The sequence below is a fragment of the Papilio polytes genome, unplaced genomic scaffold (genome assembly GCF_000836215.1).
Source record: "Papilio polytes unplaced genomic scaffold, Ppol_1.0 DF822511.1, whole genome shotgun sequence".
Taxonomy (NCBI): Eukaryota; Metazoa; Arthropoda; class Insecta; order Lepidoptera; family Papilionidae; genus Papilio; species Papilio polytes.
Window position 1 is genome coordinate 834,770 of NW_013526693.1, and position 15,651 is coordinate 850,420.

Here is a 15,651-nt window from a genome sequence, read left to right on the forward strand (position 1 = left end):
CTGTGTCATACTAGCTTTCCATCGCGACTCCGTCCGAGTGAAAAAAAACGAAAGTAAGTGGCCTATATGTTCTTCCAGATTATCCTCTACATGTTTGTTAAATTTTAACAATATCTCTTCAGTCGTTTAGGCTACAAACAATCATCCATCCATCCATCTAAACTTTCGCATTTATAATATTAGTAAGATTAGTATTGTATTTTGTACATGCTGAAAATAAACTAAAAGCCATAAACGTCTGCTTGTTAAAAAAAAAGTAAAGAGCAATGTAAAAACATGTCGATATATCTTATCTTTTGATATATTGTTTGTCCTTTGATTTATTGTGATGCCACAGGATTTGCCCAGTGGTATTGAGATAAATATTTACAGATAATTGTATTATGTTGCGATTTTTCTATTTTTAAAGTACACTTTAACTTACGCCCGTAACCCATAGGGGTATGTAGACCTCGGGAGTTTATTTCACTCGTTCCTAGTAGACTAGTTTCTCTTTTTCCACGGTCGGTTAGTTTCCGATGCGTTTAAGCTTGATGCTACCCTTGTTTAGGATTTAAATTTAATAAATTGCATAGTCAATATTATTATAAAATTACTCTAAAAGTCTACAATATTATGCTAGTATGCCATGCGTTTCGCCACGACTCCGTCCACGTGGTATTAAAAAAACCAAAACCCGTAGCCTATATGTTCTTCCAGACTATTCTCTACATCTTTGCCAAATTTCTTTGAGATCCTTTCAGCTGTTTAGGCTACAAACTCTAACAAACATCCATCCATCCATACAAACTTTCACATTTATAATATTAGTATGATTTACTAAATACCGCTACAATGTATCATAATATATTTTAAAGACAATCTTTTATTAAACGATTGGTCACTTTAATCAAATGACAATGGTTATTTTAAATAATACTAAAACCGGAACGGACAGACGAGGCCTTTCCTGTATTAGTCAACGATGTAGAATTAGGGCTGTCAACTTATAAAAGCTTGAGCAAAAAAACTTTAAAAAAAAGCGATCAGACTTGATAACCGTTGAATCCTTGCCGGACAAATAAAAGCCAACATCGTCCCTTAATCTCGTATTCCGATTTTTATATATAACAACAATCACACTTCAGATATCAAGGTCACATTCGTAGCAGTATAGAGAGCTGGAAAGAATATAACCAAATCTTCAGGTGGCAACCCTATGTATAACTAGCTCAGATTGGGATTTAAGACAATCATTGACGTCACGGCGCCACTGTTCGAAGAAAAAGTAATTTAAAGACTGTGGAGGCTGATGTGAAGAAGTTATTCTGGGAATTTGGGAAAAGCGTGAAGTCCCGTGAACGAACTTCGATGGAGATATGGTTATACCCAAGACTTGTGAGGTTTTGTTGATTTACCTGTGCAAAGAAATCCATATTTATACTAGTACAAAGGTTTAAATTTTCGTCACAACAATAATAAACTAAATAAACTAGAATTAATAATTATTTGCACAGTAATGTCTCTATAATATTGGATTTCTTTCAAAACATCAAATACATTATCTAAATTCTGCATAAAAATAGAAAAAAATCGATTAATAAAAGTGACCTTCGATATTAACATCAAATAAGAAAAATCAATTATCTCGCATTCATTTTTACAGTGATGGAGCCAATTTAAAAATATATCCTGTTCGAATAGCACCTAAAATAGTGAAGAGGCAAGTCAACGGTCAGCAATGTTTGCTCTTGCCGTCCGGCAGTGGGTCATCGTGTTTGCACTGGTTACGGTGATTTACACCATCGCTAGTTAACGCACATTATTGCCTTGTTAGACACTGATTACGTTCAATGTTTGCTTTGACTTCACCGCTTGATGTGCATACCAAAAACTTCGTGGTATTCTAACCTTGCAAATAAACTGCCAAACTGAACCAACGTTTATGTAGAAATGTAAAACAATAAAATAAAGCCTGTTTACTATTAGTGAAACAATGTTTTTCAAGCAAACTAAAACAAATAGAAGACACTGTAAGTTAAAGAAAAGCGTAGATATGGACGAGAAATACTCCTCGTCTTATCAAGACTAGACGAGAAAATGTCAAAGTTAAGAGTAAATTTTCTAGTAATAGAAGAGTGAAAAATATTAAATAATGAACAATCAATATCTAATACTAATATGGAACTAAGACTGTTGAATCTCTTACTAATATTATAAATGCGAAAGTTTAGATGGATGGATGTTTGTTAGAGTTTGTAGCCTAAAGGGCTGAACGGATTTCGATGAAATTTGGCAAAGATATAGAGGATAATCTGGATAAACACATAGGCTACTCATTTTTATTTTTTTAATATCACGCAGACGAAGTCGCGGGAGAAAGCTAGTGATAACTAAATTTAATAAGTAACGTTTAAGGTACAATTGACATATGTAAAAGCAGAAAGAATCACGACGTTAACATATACATTGTAGAATAGAAAATGTTTAGTGCGTTTCGTATTGTGCGTGAGAGGATATGGAGACCCAATTACGTGGCGTTGATCGTCCCCTTATAAGCCTAAGGGTCTACAAAGATTCATACAGACTGTCGTTATTTTCCATTTTTGGTAGTCTGGTATTTTTCTAATGTAATTAACCGTAGCTTTTTAAATGATTTTGATTGATTCAAAATGCCAAATAAGTAAATGACTGTTTTTTCAAAAATTATTTAATATTGAACGTAATAAATTTGAATTAATTCAGTCATTGTGATACCCACGGGAGTCGTCAGAGGGACGGTGTTATACTAAGCAGTATAAAAAAAACCAAGCCTAGACTAGCGACTACCGTGGTGATAGCAATGACAGCAGAGTTTAAAGTAGTATATTTCTAATAGGAGACAATGGAAATAATCAAAGGATACCTTTCGAGGATTTCTTCAACATTGAAAATATATCATGTGTAATTAATCAACACTATAAGAATGCAAATTAGATTAGTAACTTCACAACAACTGGTTGGTTGACAATCACGGCATGTCGTCAGTGCAAACGAGCTATATCCTGGTGGCAATTGGCTCGAATTGAGCGGGCGCGAGCAAACAACGCCAGTGGTAGATTGCCCATTCCGACCTGTCTTCAACCAGTGAGTACACCGCATTTGCATGTTCATTTACTAATCCTAAGTAAATGTTAAAAATATATGCTTAATTTATTTCGACAAGCTTCTTTTGTTTGTAAATTCTTTTGCCGTTGTTTTAAAGAGGTTAATTTAGTTTTTTCTGGTAAAACTCTGCATGTTGACAATACTTCATACTTTTATAAGTATTTTTGGAATATAGCATATATAATTAATTTTGACGTTGCCAATGCGAATAATATTGTGAACTTAACATCTACCTTGCTTTGTCAAACCTATTTTATGTTTCAGTTTTACAAAAACTAGTTAAAGGCATCAAATTAAGGCTTTTAGTTAACTTTAGATAATTTAAAGCTATATTTAGATGTTTGAATGTAAGGATACTCTTGATTTTTTTTTATAATATAAGGTGGCAAACGAACAAGCGGCCACCTGAATCCACCGAAATGGAAAGCGACCGCTGCCCATAAACATCCGCAATTGCAGATGCGTTGCCTACCCTTAATTGAAGGAGGAGGAGACGCACATAAAGAGGACATTTCCCCTTCCAATGCATCTCCTCCATCGTCAAATCCACTTTTCCTTCCCATCCTTTCCTCTTAAGAAAATGGTAGAAAGGGAAAGGGACTAAAATTAGGCCTCCGGCACCACACTCATCAACGAAATGCGGAATTGCTTCCACTTCACGCCTGTTTTCTGTGTGGTCGTGGTATACACCGGGCGAGTCGGCCCATTCGTGCGGAGATGTTAAAGCGGGTTCTACCACTGACTTGATGCTAGGTGTCTGCCACGAAAACAATTGTATGATTAACATTATGACATTTTGTGGGTTAGGCGCACGCGCATATCTGAAGACCGTTGTCAGATTGGCTCAGATCCAAGAATATACTAAACCAATGCAGATATGCACCCTTTGCTTCTCTTTACGTCTTGTGTAAATCTCATAGTGTATTTAACTTATACTAAAGCGAGCCGCTATTTATTGTAGATGGTACTAAATGTTTTACAGAGTTGAAGACAGTTACCCAACATGTTGGGGTGTGTGTACATACTCGCATTGTGTGTGCTCGCAACTAGCACCTCGCAGCCGGATGAGGTCAGTTATCCAATCACAGTAGTGCGATTCATTTTATTAGCTACCGACCCATTTGGAGGAATGAAAACATGATAGACAATTTAAATCGTATACAAGATAACTTAACTTTAAGTCTTTAATGAAAGGTACAGTCGAGGAAATACGCGGTGTATCACTTAAAGAAATATTATCTTATTCCTCGCAACGAGACACACTCCGCCTCTTACAGATAACCAATTAAGCAGACAGTGAGTTGCGCAAATAAAGGGATAATAATAAACAGCAATTAGCAGTATTCTATTCAACGACCACTTTTCTTACAAGCACATTTAAAATTTACATATTATTGGATATTTTTCCCCGTCGTCGTTTGAATGCGTAAAAAAAGTTTAAACAATTGCGTCTTTTAAGGTGGGACACTTACAGATTCCCCGACTGTACCTTTTACTTTCCATAATAAATAAAAAAAAACAATGACGCTCAATGGCGTCCCACTAGAGAGTACTAATCGAATAACACCCTAAGTGTTCAACTTTACTGTATTGAGTAAAAAAAAAATATCTTTAAAGGTCGCCCCACACATAATCAAGACTAGAAGCATTGACCTAAGCAATGCTCATAGCCTGGCGATGGAGTCTCGACTTGAGAAGAGTGTAATGCCCACTGGTTACAACCTGAGCTTGGAGCCGCGTATAGAAGATGCGGTATACGATGGTTATGTGGCCATCAACCTCACATGGGCGTCAGATACTGATGAGATTACGCTCCACGTCTCTCCTGAATTGGAAATCATTAATACAACAGTCAAAGTATGGCTTGAGAACTCGTAAGTACTACTGTAACCATAGATTATTTCTAGCAGAATTTCTGTATGTTCTAGAACAAAAATTTATTAGTTAAGATGATAGGTTGTATTTGTGTTAGAAGTGAAATAACTCCAAAATTTACAATTTTCACACTTGACACGCACTTGACTTGAAATCTACAGGTCTTGGGTTTGAATCACACTATGTACCAATGTGATTTTCGATTTTTCTAATTTTCATATGTACATAAATTACCCGACGTTCTTACGGAGAAGGAAAACATCGTGTTACAACCAACCCGCAATTGGCCAGCGTGGTTGACTATGACCTAGTCACCCCTTACTTAGGGTAGGCTCCGAGCCCCTCGGTGGGGACGTCTAGTGAGCTGGTGATGATGATAATGATGAAATAGTTACATCATCGTTTCTCATATCAATTTTTTTAAAACAAATTTTGTGTATCAACTGTTTCGAACTGTGTTTGAAATTCATTTTTAGTAAGGAACCCCAAGAGCTTCGTATAAAAGACGTGGATCCAGACGCAAAAAAGTCAACGATATTGTTCCAAGTCGATAGAATGATCTCGAAAAATACCAAGGGAGTTATTGAATTGACATTTAAAGGCAAAATGGAAACAACAAGCAGTGAGGGTCTCTTTAAAACTACTTACAAGACGGAAAAAGATCGAGAGAGGTAATAATTTTTAATTATTCTGCTTCGAAAAATTACGATTCGATATAATTATTAGGTATATTAACTTTTATTTTGTGTATGATTTTCTAGTAAATAAATAAATTCTTATGTTTAAAATCAGATGTCAGTATTTTTAAATTTTTAAAATAAGTTTAATAGTATATTTTAAAATCGTCATTACCTCATATATAAAGAAAATTATCGATTTCAATGTTTCTATTTTCAATACATTGTAAAACATCAGATTTCACATTGCAACAGTTGCGGAAATGTAAATTTGCTATTAAATATTGGATGGCGCTATTTGTACTTTAAAAGGCGGTATCGCGTAGACTTGCTGATATAGGGTTACTGCGGGAAGCACGGTACTTGCATTAGGCGGTTCGAATGCCTATACAAATTCTTTAAAAAGTTTGCTGTAAAGATTGCAAATTATTTTATATTTATACACATATCCCGAAAGGCTTTTTATTTATTTTATTCATATTTAAACCATGGGTTTGTTCGTTACACTACCCTTTTTTGTGGAACAAAGTTTTTGCAACAGACTGTATAATGACTGCGATTTTTTCTATAATAGTAAATAGCTTAGGTGACATTTCTACAGATATTAACTAAGAGAGAGCCCGAGGAAAAATAAAATTTGAATTCTAAAATTTTCATAACATACCTTACTAATATTATCAATGCGAAAATTTAGATAGATGGATGGATGGATGGATGGATGTTTGGTAAAGTTTGTAGTCTAAACTGCTGAACGGATCTCGATGAAATTTGGCATAGGCGTAGAGGATAGTCTGGAAGAAGAAATAGGCTAATTACTTTTATTTGTTTTTTTTTAATTACACGTCAATAAAGTCGCAGGCGAAAGCTAGTAGTACATATTTGTAAAAATAAAAGAACACGAGGCCTTGTTATTGCATCAATTACTTCGATTTATCTATTAACCAAATAATTAAATTGCTTTTCTTTTTTGTTGTAGTGTGGTAGTTGCAACACAGCTGCGGCCGAATAATGCACGGCGCGTGTTCCCCTGCTTTGATGAGCCCGAGTTTAAAGCGCCTTTTGATGTCAGCGTGGTACGGCCTTGCAAGATGACAGCGCTCAGTAACATGGAGTCGGATAGAGTTGAGAATATGTTAGTATACTATTGAATATTATAACGCTGATAGTCGGATTATATTAATTAACGAATTTAAGATAAGCAGCAAAGAAAAAAATATATAGAAGGATAATTCACACTTCATTGAAAACATTTTTCACATGATGCTCACTAACTCCATCTATTGTTTAGGTCGTTATGTCAATGTTTTTATGACACTGTTTAGTTTATTTTATAACAATAGATGGAGCTTATTATTATTTTGTAAAATGTTTTATAAATTGTCAATACAAGGTGTATTAAAAGCCATCTCGAGTCCTGAAAAGGAGATACCGGTGAAAAAATGTTTTTCACTATGTCTGGTCTATATATTTCTTATATGTCTTTGATGAGCAGTATTATATTTGTTAAATGTTTTACAATATGCTACAATATTACAACAATTTATTGGCAGTTATTTATTTGTGTTAGAAACACCTAATTTATTTAAACAATAAAGTCCCTTTCTCTTTACCACCCTTTTCTTATAAGGAGAAGTTGGGAAGAGGAAGTGGATTTGACGGTGGAGGACATGCATAGGAAGAGGAAATTAATTTATGTGCGTCTCCTCCTCCGTCGTATAAGGGTAGGCAACGCATCTGCAATTGCGGATGTCTATGGGCAGCGGTCGCTTCGCCATTTTGGCGGTTTCAGGTGGTCGCTTGCTCGTTTGCCACCTAATGTTATAAAAAAAAACAAGCTTTCGCCCGCGACTCCGTCCGCGTGGAATTAAAAAATACAAAAGTGACTAGACTATGTGTTCTTCCAGACTATCCTCTACATCTATACCAAATTTTATGAAAATCCGTTCAGCTGTTTAAGCTAGAAACTCTAGCAAACATCCATCCATCTAAACTTTCGTATTTATAATATTAGTATGAAATATGATTGTGTAGCAATGCATCTGTAGTTCTGATATAGTGGATATCTACGAGCGTTGATAACCTTGTTCTTTCTCTTAGAATAAAGTTTCTATGTTAGTAATAATTGCATCTTCTAGCCCGGATGAGCCGAACGCTGTCCGCGAGTTCTTCAAGCGTTCACCGCCGATGTCTACATTTACTCTCGGCCTCGTCATTGCAGACATCGTTGAACTCTGTAATACCACTAATTTTGACGACGGCTCATCTAATTTTAGTAAGTTTTATCATAAAAAACTTTAATGTTCTATAAGAAATGTTTTCAGTGTCTCCTACTTTTGATAACTCTTTAGCTAACATTTTAATATAATAATAATAAACTTTATTTCGAGCTACACTTCATTGCTCATTCTCTTTTTGTGTATTCAATTTTTCTAATAAATCTTAACTGTGTCTACTTATTACTAAGTCTTTTTTTGCTCCAGATATATTGGGATCAAAAACTGATTAACTAAGATCTAAGATTGTTTTATCGCATAGACATCCACAGTCCATTATTCTATATAGATCACCTTTAGAAAATTGCTAGAGTGCACTATTTAAGACATTTTATCAGCTGAGCCTTCTCCTTTTGGCCGAGAAATGAATTTTGTTTTGTTGTTATTTTTTGTGTTTTGTTTTTATATTTTTCTTGATCAATGAATGGTGTTTTATTTTATTTTACATTATTTTTTTCAAATTCAGATATACATTTCTGGGGTCGTGAAGAATATATGGAAGTCCTAAGTGAAGTTCAGTCCAAAATAATCCATGTAATGGATGTAATCAACGATTACGATTGGCCAGCTTTGCCAATATCCAAATTGGACATCGTCGCGTTACCCAACTACCAGGGCGTGAAGCCAGCTGATAATTGGGGCCTTATCGTGTTCAAGTGAGTACTTAGATGTAATTTAGATTATAATCTGTACACTATAAAGTTGAAAGTCCAATGATAAGTGAAAAGGGCAAAATAAATCGCTTAAGTGACCTTGGGTAAGTGATGTTTTAAGGTAATTACGTTCTTATATTTTGCACCTTTTTACGTTGAGTTACAGATGATTTTACAATGTGTTTAGGGAGAGTGATCTGAACAATGATGGCTACATCCAGCTGGCGCAGGAGGTGCTGCACCAGTGGCTGGGCGGGCTGGTGACCCCTGCCTGGTGGTCTGATGTCCACATAAATAAGGCTCTTGTTGGATACTTAGCTGTCGAAGCTTCCTTTATGGTATACACCTATTTTACTAATCAGAATGTCTTGTTGAGGCCAAGATCAGTAACGAGTTATAAAAAGTTTTAAAAGATAGATATAACTATTTTGCTTTGTATAATTTTGTTGATATCAAAGGATTCTCCATTATTACCAACCGTCACCCTCTCTGTTCCCACGTGGACACAGATGAGAATTAAAAGTTTCATCTGTCCCACGGTTTGGGATGAGACGACTGCCGCAACTTATAGTATTTCATAACGGTTCCATATGACACCTTATTGGTGATGGTGGGACTAAAAGGTGGGACGGATGAACTTTTTATTCTCACGTGGGGACAAACGAGGTCACGGTTGGGAATAATCCTCTCCATTACTACATTAGTCTTTGTTGAGGTGGATGGTTATCTTTAATATGATAAGTGTAACTTTTTTAAACGTGACGTCATTAGCACATTAATACCAAAATAAAAGACAATCTAGTAGCACATTTTTAATAGGAAAAGCTCGTACAATATTGTATCGAGCAATAACGGGCAATAAATTTTCGTTTGAGTGACGATAACATAAGGCATTGTTTTTTCTGAGTGTCCTCGTACCCGCATAGGACGTCCGACCGCGGCACGTGATCAATCAGCGATGCTTTTCTACACCACTGTACAATACGGTACAGTCTCACACAACGCTGTTACAATAAATACACGTCTATAGACACGTTTATCGCTTTTTATGTTTACAGTGAAAATATAGAAATCCATTAAAGTATTTTTTCTTCTAATATGAGTTTGAATTGATATTGAAATAAAAGTACAATGCACAACGAATACAGACGTGGACATTGTCCAACTTTATGTAACAACCTAAGTAAAGACGCTTTGAAGGATAAATTCTTAACTTCAGACATTTGTTTTTGTTTATGCCGTTATACGTAAGGTCTATCTGCTTTGTTTCTACTGTTTAGTCACGCTTGATTTCTATGAACTTATATGGAGGTGGCCGCCCTAAACAAACCTGGCTGCGTTCAGTCTCGTTCAGTTCAGTCCGAGATACTACTCAGAGCCCAGGACAGAGCGAACTGGCGGCGTACTGTGGACGCCCTCTGTCCCACTTTGGGGACATAGGAATAGAAGAGAGAGATATGGAGGTTACACTACTCGATTTTGAGTTGTGCAACTAAACAGCTGAATTAGCTACGAAACAATTGACTATCGATAATCGCATAACATTTTAGTCAAAGATGTGTTATAACTTTTTAACCTTTTGTTAACCATTCTGTTAGGTTATCTAACCTTGTTAACCTTTTGTTAATCTGTTGTTAACTATTTTGGTTCAATACAGATAAATGATGGTAGGGAGATGGATGGCAAATGGCCGATGACAGTGCTGTATTCATTGTACTACGAGTACAGTAAGCGGTACCCGCACTCCAGGATCACTGGCATGAAGCAGGAGACGATGAGCACCAAGATCGAATTGCTCTTCCGAATGTTTAACTTCACGCTCGGCGAAGTTGCGTTCCGGAATGGAGTCAGGAAGTTCCTGCTTGAGAGGTGAATATTTTGTGGATAGGTAGCGTTAATTCCCTACGTGAAAAAAGCATAAAGATTTGTCCCTTGTCCCTATGAAGGGACAATATCATATGTGGTCTTCCTTACATCTCTTTCAGCTGTAAAATCTGAATTCACTCCCTTAAGTATATAGAGGATATAATACAATCACATTGTAGTTAGATTGTGGGCAGTAAAAGGGACAGATGAAAGGAGACTACATGTGGCAGAAATGAGAATGTTATGGATGTGTGGAGTAACACGAAGGGATAAGATACGTAAAGAGTATATTAGAGGAAGTTTGAGAGTAGCGCCAGTGGTAGAGAAGGTAAGGAGTAAAAGGTTAGCATGGTATGGGCATGTTATGAGGGCTGAATCGTATGTTACAAGGAGAACGTTAGTTATGAGTGTACACCGGTAGAGGTAGACGTAGAAAGTGATGGATGGATTGAAAGGTGACATGATCAAGAAGGGAGTGATGACTGACATGACGTATGATAGTTATGTGGAGGACAAAAACCTTGTGCGCCCTACGGAAGTAGGATAAGGAGGGTGATGATGACATTGAGATTAAGTGACTCCTAAATGTGATGATAGTTGAATAGCGATTAAATTAAAAAAAGGGGATTTTATTTTACAGTAAGTCATTGATAATGTACCTGCAATTTTCTGCCTAAAACCTTCACGAAATTTTCAAATGTGATAGAAACTTGAAGCAAAAGAGGATGTAATAAGAAAGTTTTAACTTTCAAAGGCGAGTTTTCGTTAGAATCTTACAAACTACATTGTAAAAGGATGAAAGTTTGTAGTTACTTTTAAGAATATGTGATTGCTTGTGAATTTTTATTAGTTTTGGCTTTTGTAGGATTTTTAATAAACATTCCGTCTATACAAAGTTGATTTGACTTAAGATTGAATTTTTAATTTTACAAATTCTAGGGCGTATAAAACATTCGACAGCAATTTCCTCTGGGATTGCTTGAATGCGGAATTCGCATTGGTAAACCGCGACAAGCAGATTAACGTGAAGACAATTGCTCAGAGCTGGATAGAGAAGGACAGACTTCCGATGATCACACTCACCAGATATTACAATAATCGTACTGCTCTTTTAAAACAGGTAACGCAAAGGTTGTAATCATACTTCATACTGATATTACGAGTATAAATGTGAAAGTTTAGATGGATGGATAGATGTTTGTTAGAGTTTGTAGCCTAAAAGGCTGAACGGATTTCGATGAAATTTGGTATAGATGTAGAGGATAGTCTGGAAGAACACATAGGCTACTGACTTTTGTTTTTTTTTTTAATTCTACGCGGACGATGTCGCGGGCGAAAGTTAGTTTAAAATAATTGAAGTTTTGATCTTCTAGTTTTCAATCTTCCACTGAACATTTACAAATCTAATTATTTAGCTATCAGCCAAAATGATTAGCACATTCAAGATTATAAGATATCGTATATCTTACTAATATTATAAATGCGAAAGTTTAAATGGAAGTTTGTATCCTAAACTGCTGAATGGATCTCGATGAAATTTGGATAGATGTAAAAGATAGTCTGTAAGAATACATAGACTACTTAGCTAACTTAGAAAGGTTTTGATTTTTTTTTAATTCTTCGTGGAAGGAGTCGCGTGCGAATGCTTATTTTTTGAGCTGATAGTGTATAAATAATGTTTTGCAATTAGAAATTATACCTCCGCGAGCGTCCACACGACGTACCGGATGCAGGGGAAATGGTTTGGTGGATTCCTCTTATAATGACGCGCGGCGACGACAGCTACTTCTACCCCAACGTGATGAGCTGGATGGACAGCTCCGAGTTCATCATACAACACGCGCCCAATGAAAATGTCTTCATCGTTATCAATCCTGAGGAAATTGGTAAGTAATACTCACTACTTAAATAGGTTCATTTTTACTTACATCATTACCAATGTACGGCCCCTCTAAGGGGCTCCGAGTCTACCCTTAGTTAGGGTGTCAAGGCCATAGTCAACCACGCTGGCAAAGTCCGGGTTGACTTCACACATATCGTTGAATTTTTTCGCCGATATGTACAGAATGTTAGGTAAATTACTTACATATATGAAATTCGAAAATAATTGAGATTCCAACCCAAGACCTGTAGATTACAAGTCAAGTGCTTAGACGACCTTTTTTACTTTAGTATAATTTAATTTTACTTCTTACTAAATGCGAAAATTTAGATGTATGGATGTTTGTTACGTATCTCCAATAAATATAAACATTTTTCAGCCCCATGTCCCGTTAATTATGATCAGCGTAATTGGTACCTTATCGCGAAATCTCTCCAAAACGACCACAGAGACTTGTTGTCTCCGCTCAGCCGCGCCAAAGTCCTCCACGACGCCTGGAACCTCGCCTTCGCTGGAGAACTCTCCTTCGCGACCGCACTCAATATGACGCTGTTCTTGAAGAAAGAGAAGCATCACATCGTGTGGGACCCTGTGTTCACAATGATCGATCACATCGCAAGACACGTTTGGGATATACGAGATAAATTCAACGTAAGTCTTCATAGAAATTATTACAATGATTACCTAACGCAACTAAACCATCTTAAGACTGAAGATCTGAATGTTGGGCAGTAAAACGGATAAAAGGACAAATTGTGGCAGAAACGAGAATGTTACGTGTAATGAAATATTTGTAACAGCTTTGAAATAAAGATTAAGAAAAAACAAACCGGAGGGAGAGGGGATTTAATAAATAGGATTAATAGTAGGAGAAGTGATTCTTAGAGACAGTTTTAACTTTTTTCCAGGCCTACATCATAAGTATTTTGTGCCCGATGTACGAGGAATTAGAAAAGAAAAATGAAGGAGACGACTTGACTATCTATCAGACTAATTTGCGGGCACATTTGAAGACTTTCCTCTGTCAGGCAGGGTACAAGCCCTGCATACAAGAGGCGCAAGAACAGTACAGAAAGTGGATGAATGCACAAAATCCTGATGAAGGCAATCCGTAAGTATAATAAACTAACTGACTAGACTTCGTCCGCGTGGAATTAAAAAATATAGAAAAAGTATAGACTATATTACTCAGAGACAAGTAGCTTTTAAATAGTAAAAAAAGGATTTTTGATTATAGACTATTGGACTAGTTTTTGAGTTATTTTAATGTATATAATACATAAATACAAATCTTTCCTCTGTATAATATTAGCATAGATATACTTAAAAATGTTAAAAGCAAAACAAAAGCAGTTTAGGAAATAACAATTGTTGAAATAACAGTTGAACAAACAGCAGTTAATACATCTGTATATTTATTAATTTCAGAGTATCTGATAGATATTTCTGTCCAGTGTTCCGCTGGGGGACACAAGAGGAATGGGAGTTTGGATTACAGAGAGTTATTAACTTCCCTCATTCTAGAAAACAAAGTGAAAGAACATACCTTTTAAAAACACTGGCAGGATGTTTGAGAGACAAAACTAAGATTACGAGGCTTTTAAATATAACGCTTTTAGAAGGGAATGCAAATTTCACTGAAATGGATCTATTTTTAATAAACAATATGTTTGCGAATTCTCCTCAAGCATATACCACGTTGCTGCAATTTATAAGTGATAATTGGGACATCATAAGAGAGAGGTTAGTATAAAAGGGTTGCTGGTTGCAGGGCTTATTTTAGCATTACTTCGCCCTGGGCGAGATTTCTACTGCGCCCTGGGCGATCGCTCCACATTGCCCTATCCAAACTCCGATATTGAGTAATTGCATAAAATCATTATAATTTGAAGACAAAATTTGTGACGTCAGATTTACTTCACGTTTAATACTAAAGTTTGTGTGTTACAAACCCTGTCCCTATTCAATTTCTAGGCGTTTTAAGGTTATGTTTCTTCTTCCTTCTTTCTAGATTTTATTCTGATAATTTTCTTTTCAGGTATAATACAAAATCTAATCTGTGGTCTCATCTGATATCGACTGCGACTTCGCACTTTACAACAGAAGCTGGTCTTGAATTAGTGAGGAGTTTGCAAACAGCACATAAAGGGGAGTTTGGTCCCGCGGAGCACATCGTTGAGAAATCCATTAAAAATATCAAAGAAGAATGTCAATGGTCCGCACAGAATTTGCCTATTATGGAAAAATGGCTGGACGCGTATTTACACATGAATGGTATTATTGTTGAATCAACACAGTCACCTTGAACGGTAACCATTAAAGTTTTTGTTAATTAAATTATTGTTATTAGAAATGTTACAAAATTTTAATGATTAAAATTTTTTGTAAATGTGTATTTTAATCGTACAAGATTGGATATTTAAGAAAAATAAATATTTTTTTCTAGAAAATAGTTTTCATCAAAATAATTTCTGTTTTGTATGTTTTTAATTTCTTTTTTATTTTTTCATATTAATTTAATTAGTAAGTTTCTACTATATTCTACTTGTGCAATTATACAATTTAATTTTAAGATTTGAATTATTATTATTAATAAACCACGTGCATATTTCTTTCAATAAACATCTTTTTATATAACTGACTTTTTTTTAAATCCTTTCAACTAATCAAATTAAATGTCAAATTTCATTTCTCCGAAAATATTTTAGTTTGAAATTGGAATGGCCATTTATTTTTAAAATTCTTTAAAACGTCATTTAAATGCAACCAGCCTGTCGGCAATCTCTGACGGATGCATTTTTAAAAACTCTGCGGAATTCAATTTAAAAATCTGCATCAAAAATAGCACGAAAGTTTATAGAATTGATGTTCGAAAGTACGAATGTATAAATAAATATTAACAAAGACCAATATTATAAAAATATTGACGCTCCTCTCACTTTCATAGACAGCAATAATGTGCGTAAAGAGTTTTAATATCTGAAATTTACAGTTAACTTGAAAAAATAATTACCGAATAGTTATACATGTACTATTTGTACTATTTATGAACTTGTACTATTTGAATACTTAACGAATGCCAATCATACTTTTTACTCATAATATAAATGTAAATGTTTGAATGGATCTTTGTCACTACATATCTCCAAAACTCCTTAACGGATTTCGATTAAATTTGGCAAAGATGTACAACATAGTCTGGAAGACACTGGCTACTTAATAAATTCTTTTAATTCCATGAAGAAAAAGTGCTCGGTTAGTTGAAATGTAGATTAAAAATCTTATTATCGTTAAATATG

General features: G+C 35.3%; 1 protein-coding gene across 1 annotated transcript; it reads left to right on the forward strand.

The window, feature by feature from the left end:
• The first annotated feature begins 3,047 nt into the window (after positions 1-3,047).
• LOC106106040 (glutamyl aminopeptidase) lies at positions 3,048-14,713 on the forward strand. Its single transcript, XM_013286566.1, has 15 exons — positions 3,048-3,105; positions 4,109-4,195; positions 4,744-5,000; positions 5,478-5,672; positions 6,655-6,810; positions 7,814-7,950; positions 8,418-8,607; positions 8,792-8,942; positions 10,262-10,473; positions 11,410-11,590; positions 12,161-12,356; positions 12,732-13,003; positions 13,261-13,463; positions 13,781-14,095; positions 14,391-14,713. Exons 2-15 carry the CDS (start codon positions 4,130-4,132, stop codon positions 14,656-14,658), a joined length of 2,799 nt encoding a protein of 932 aa, XP_013142020.1. The 5' UTR covers positions 3,048-3,105; positions 4,109-4,129; the 3' UTR covers positions 14,659-14,713.
• The last annotated feature ends 938 nt before the right edge of the window (positions 14,714-15,651 follow it).

Coding starts and splice junctions, on each gene's coding strand:
- LOC106106040 (XM_013286566.1), top strand. CDS start 4,130: ATGTTGGGGTGTGTGTACATACTCGCATTGTGTGTGCTCGCAACTAGC. Junction 5,001..5,477: donor AAAGTATGGCTTGAGAACTC/GTAAGTACTACT, acceptor ATTCATTTTTAG/TAAGGAACCCCAAGAGCTTC. Junction 7,951..8,417: donor CGACGGCTCATCTAATTTTA/GTAAGTTTTATC, acceptor TTTCAAATTCAG/ATATACATTTCTGGGGTCGT.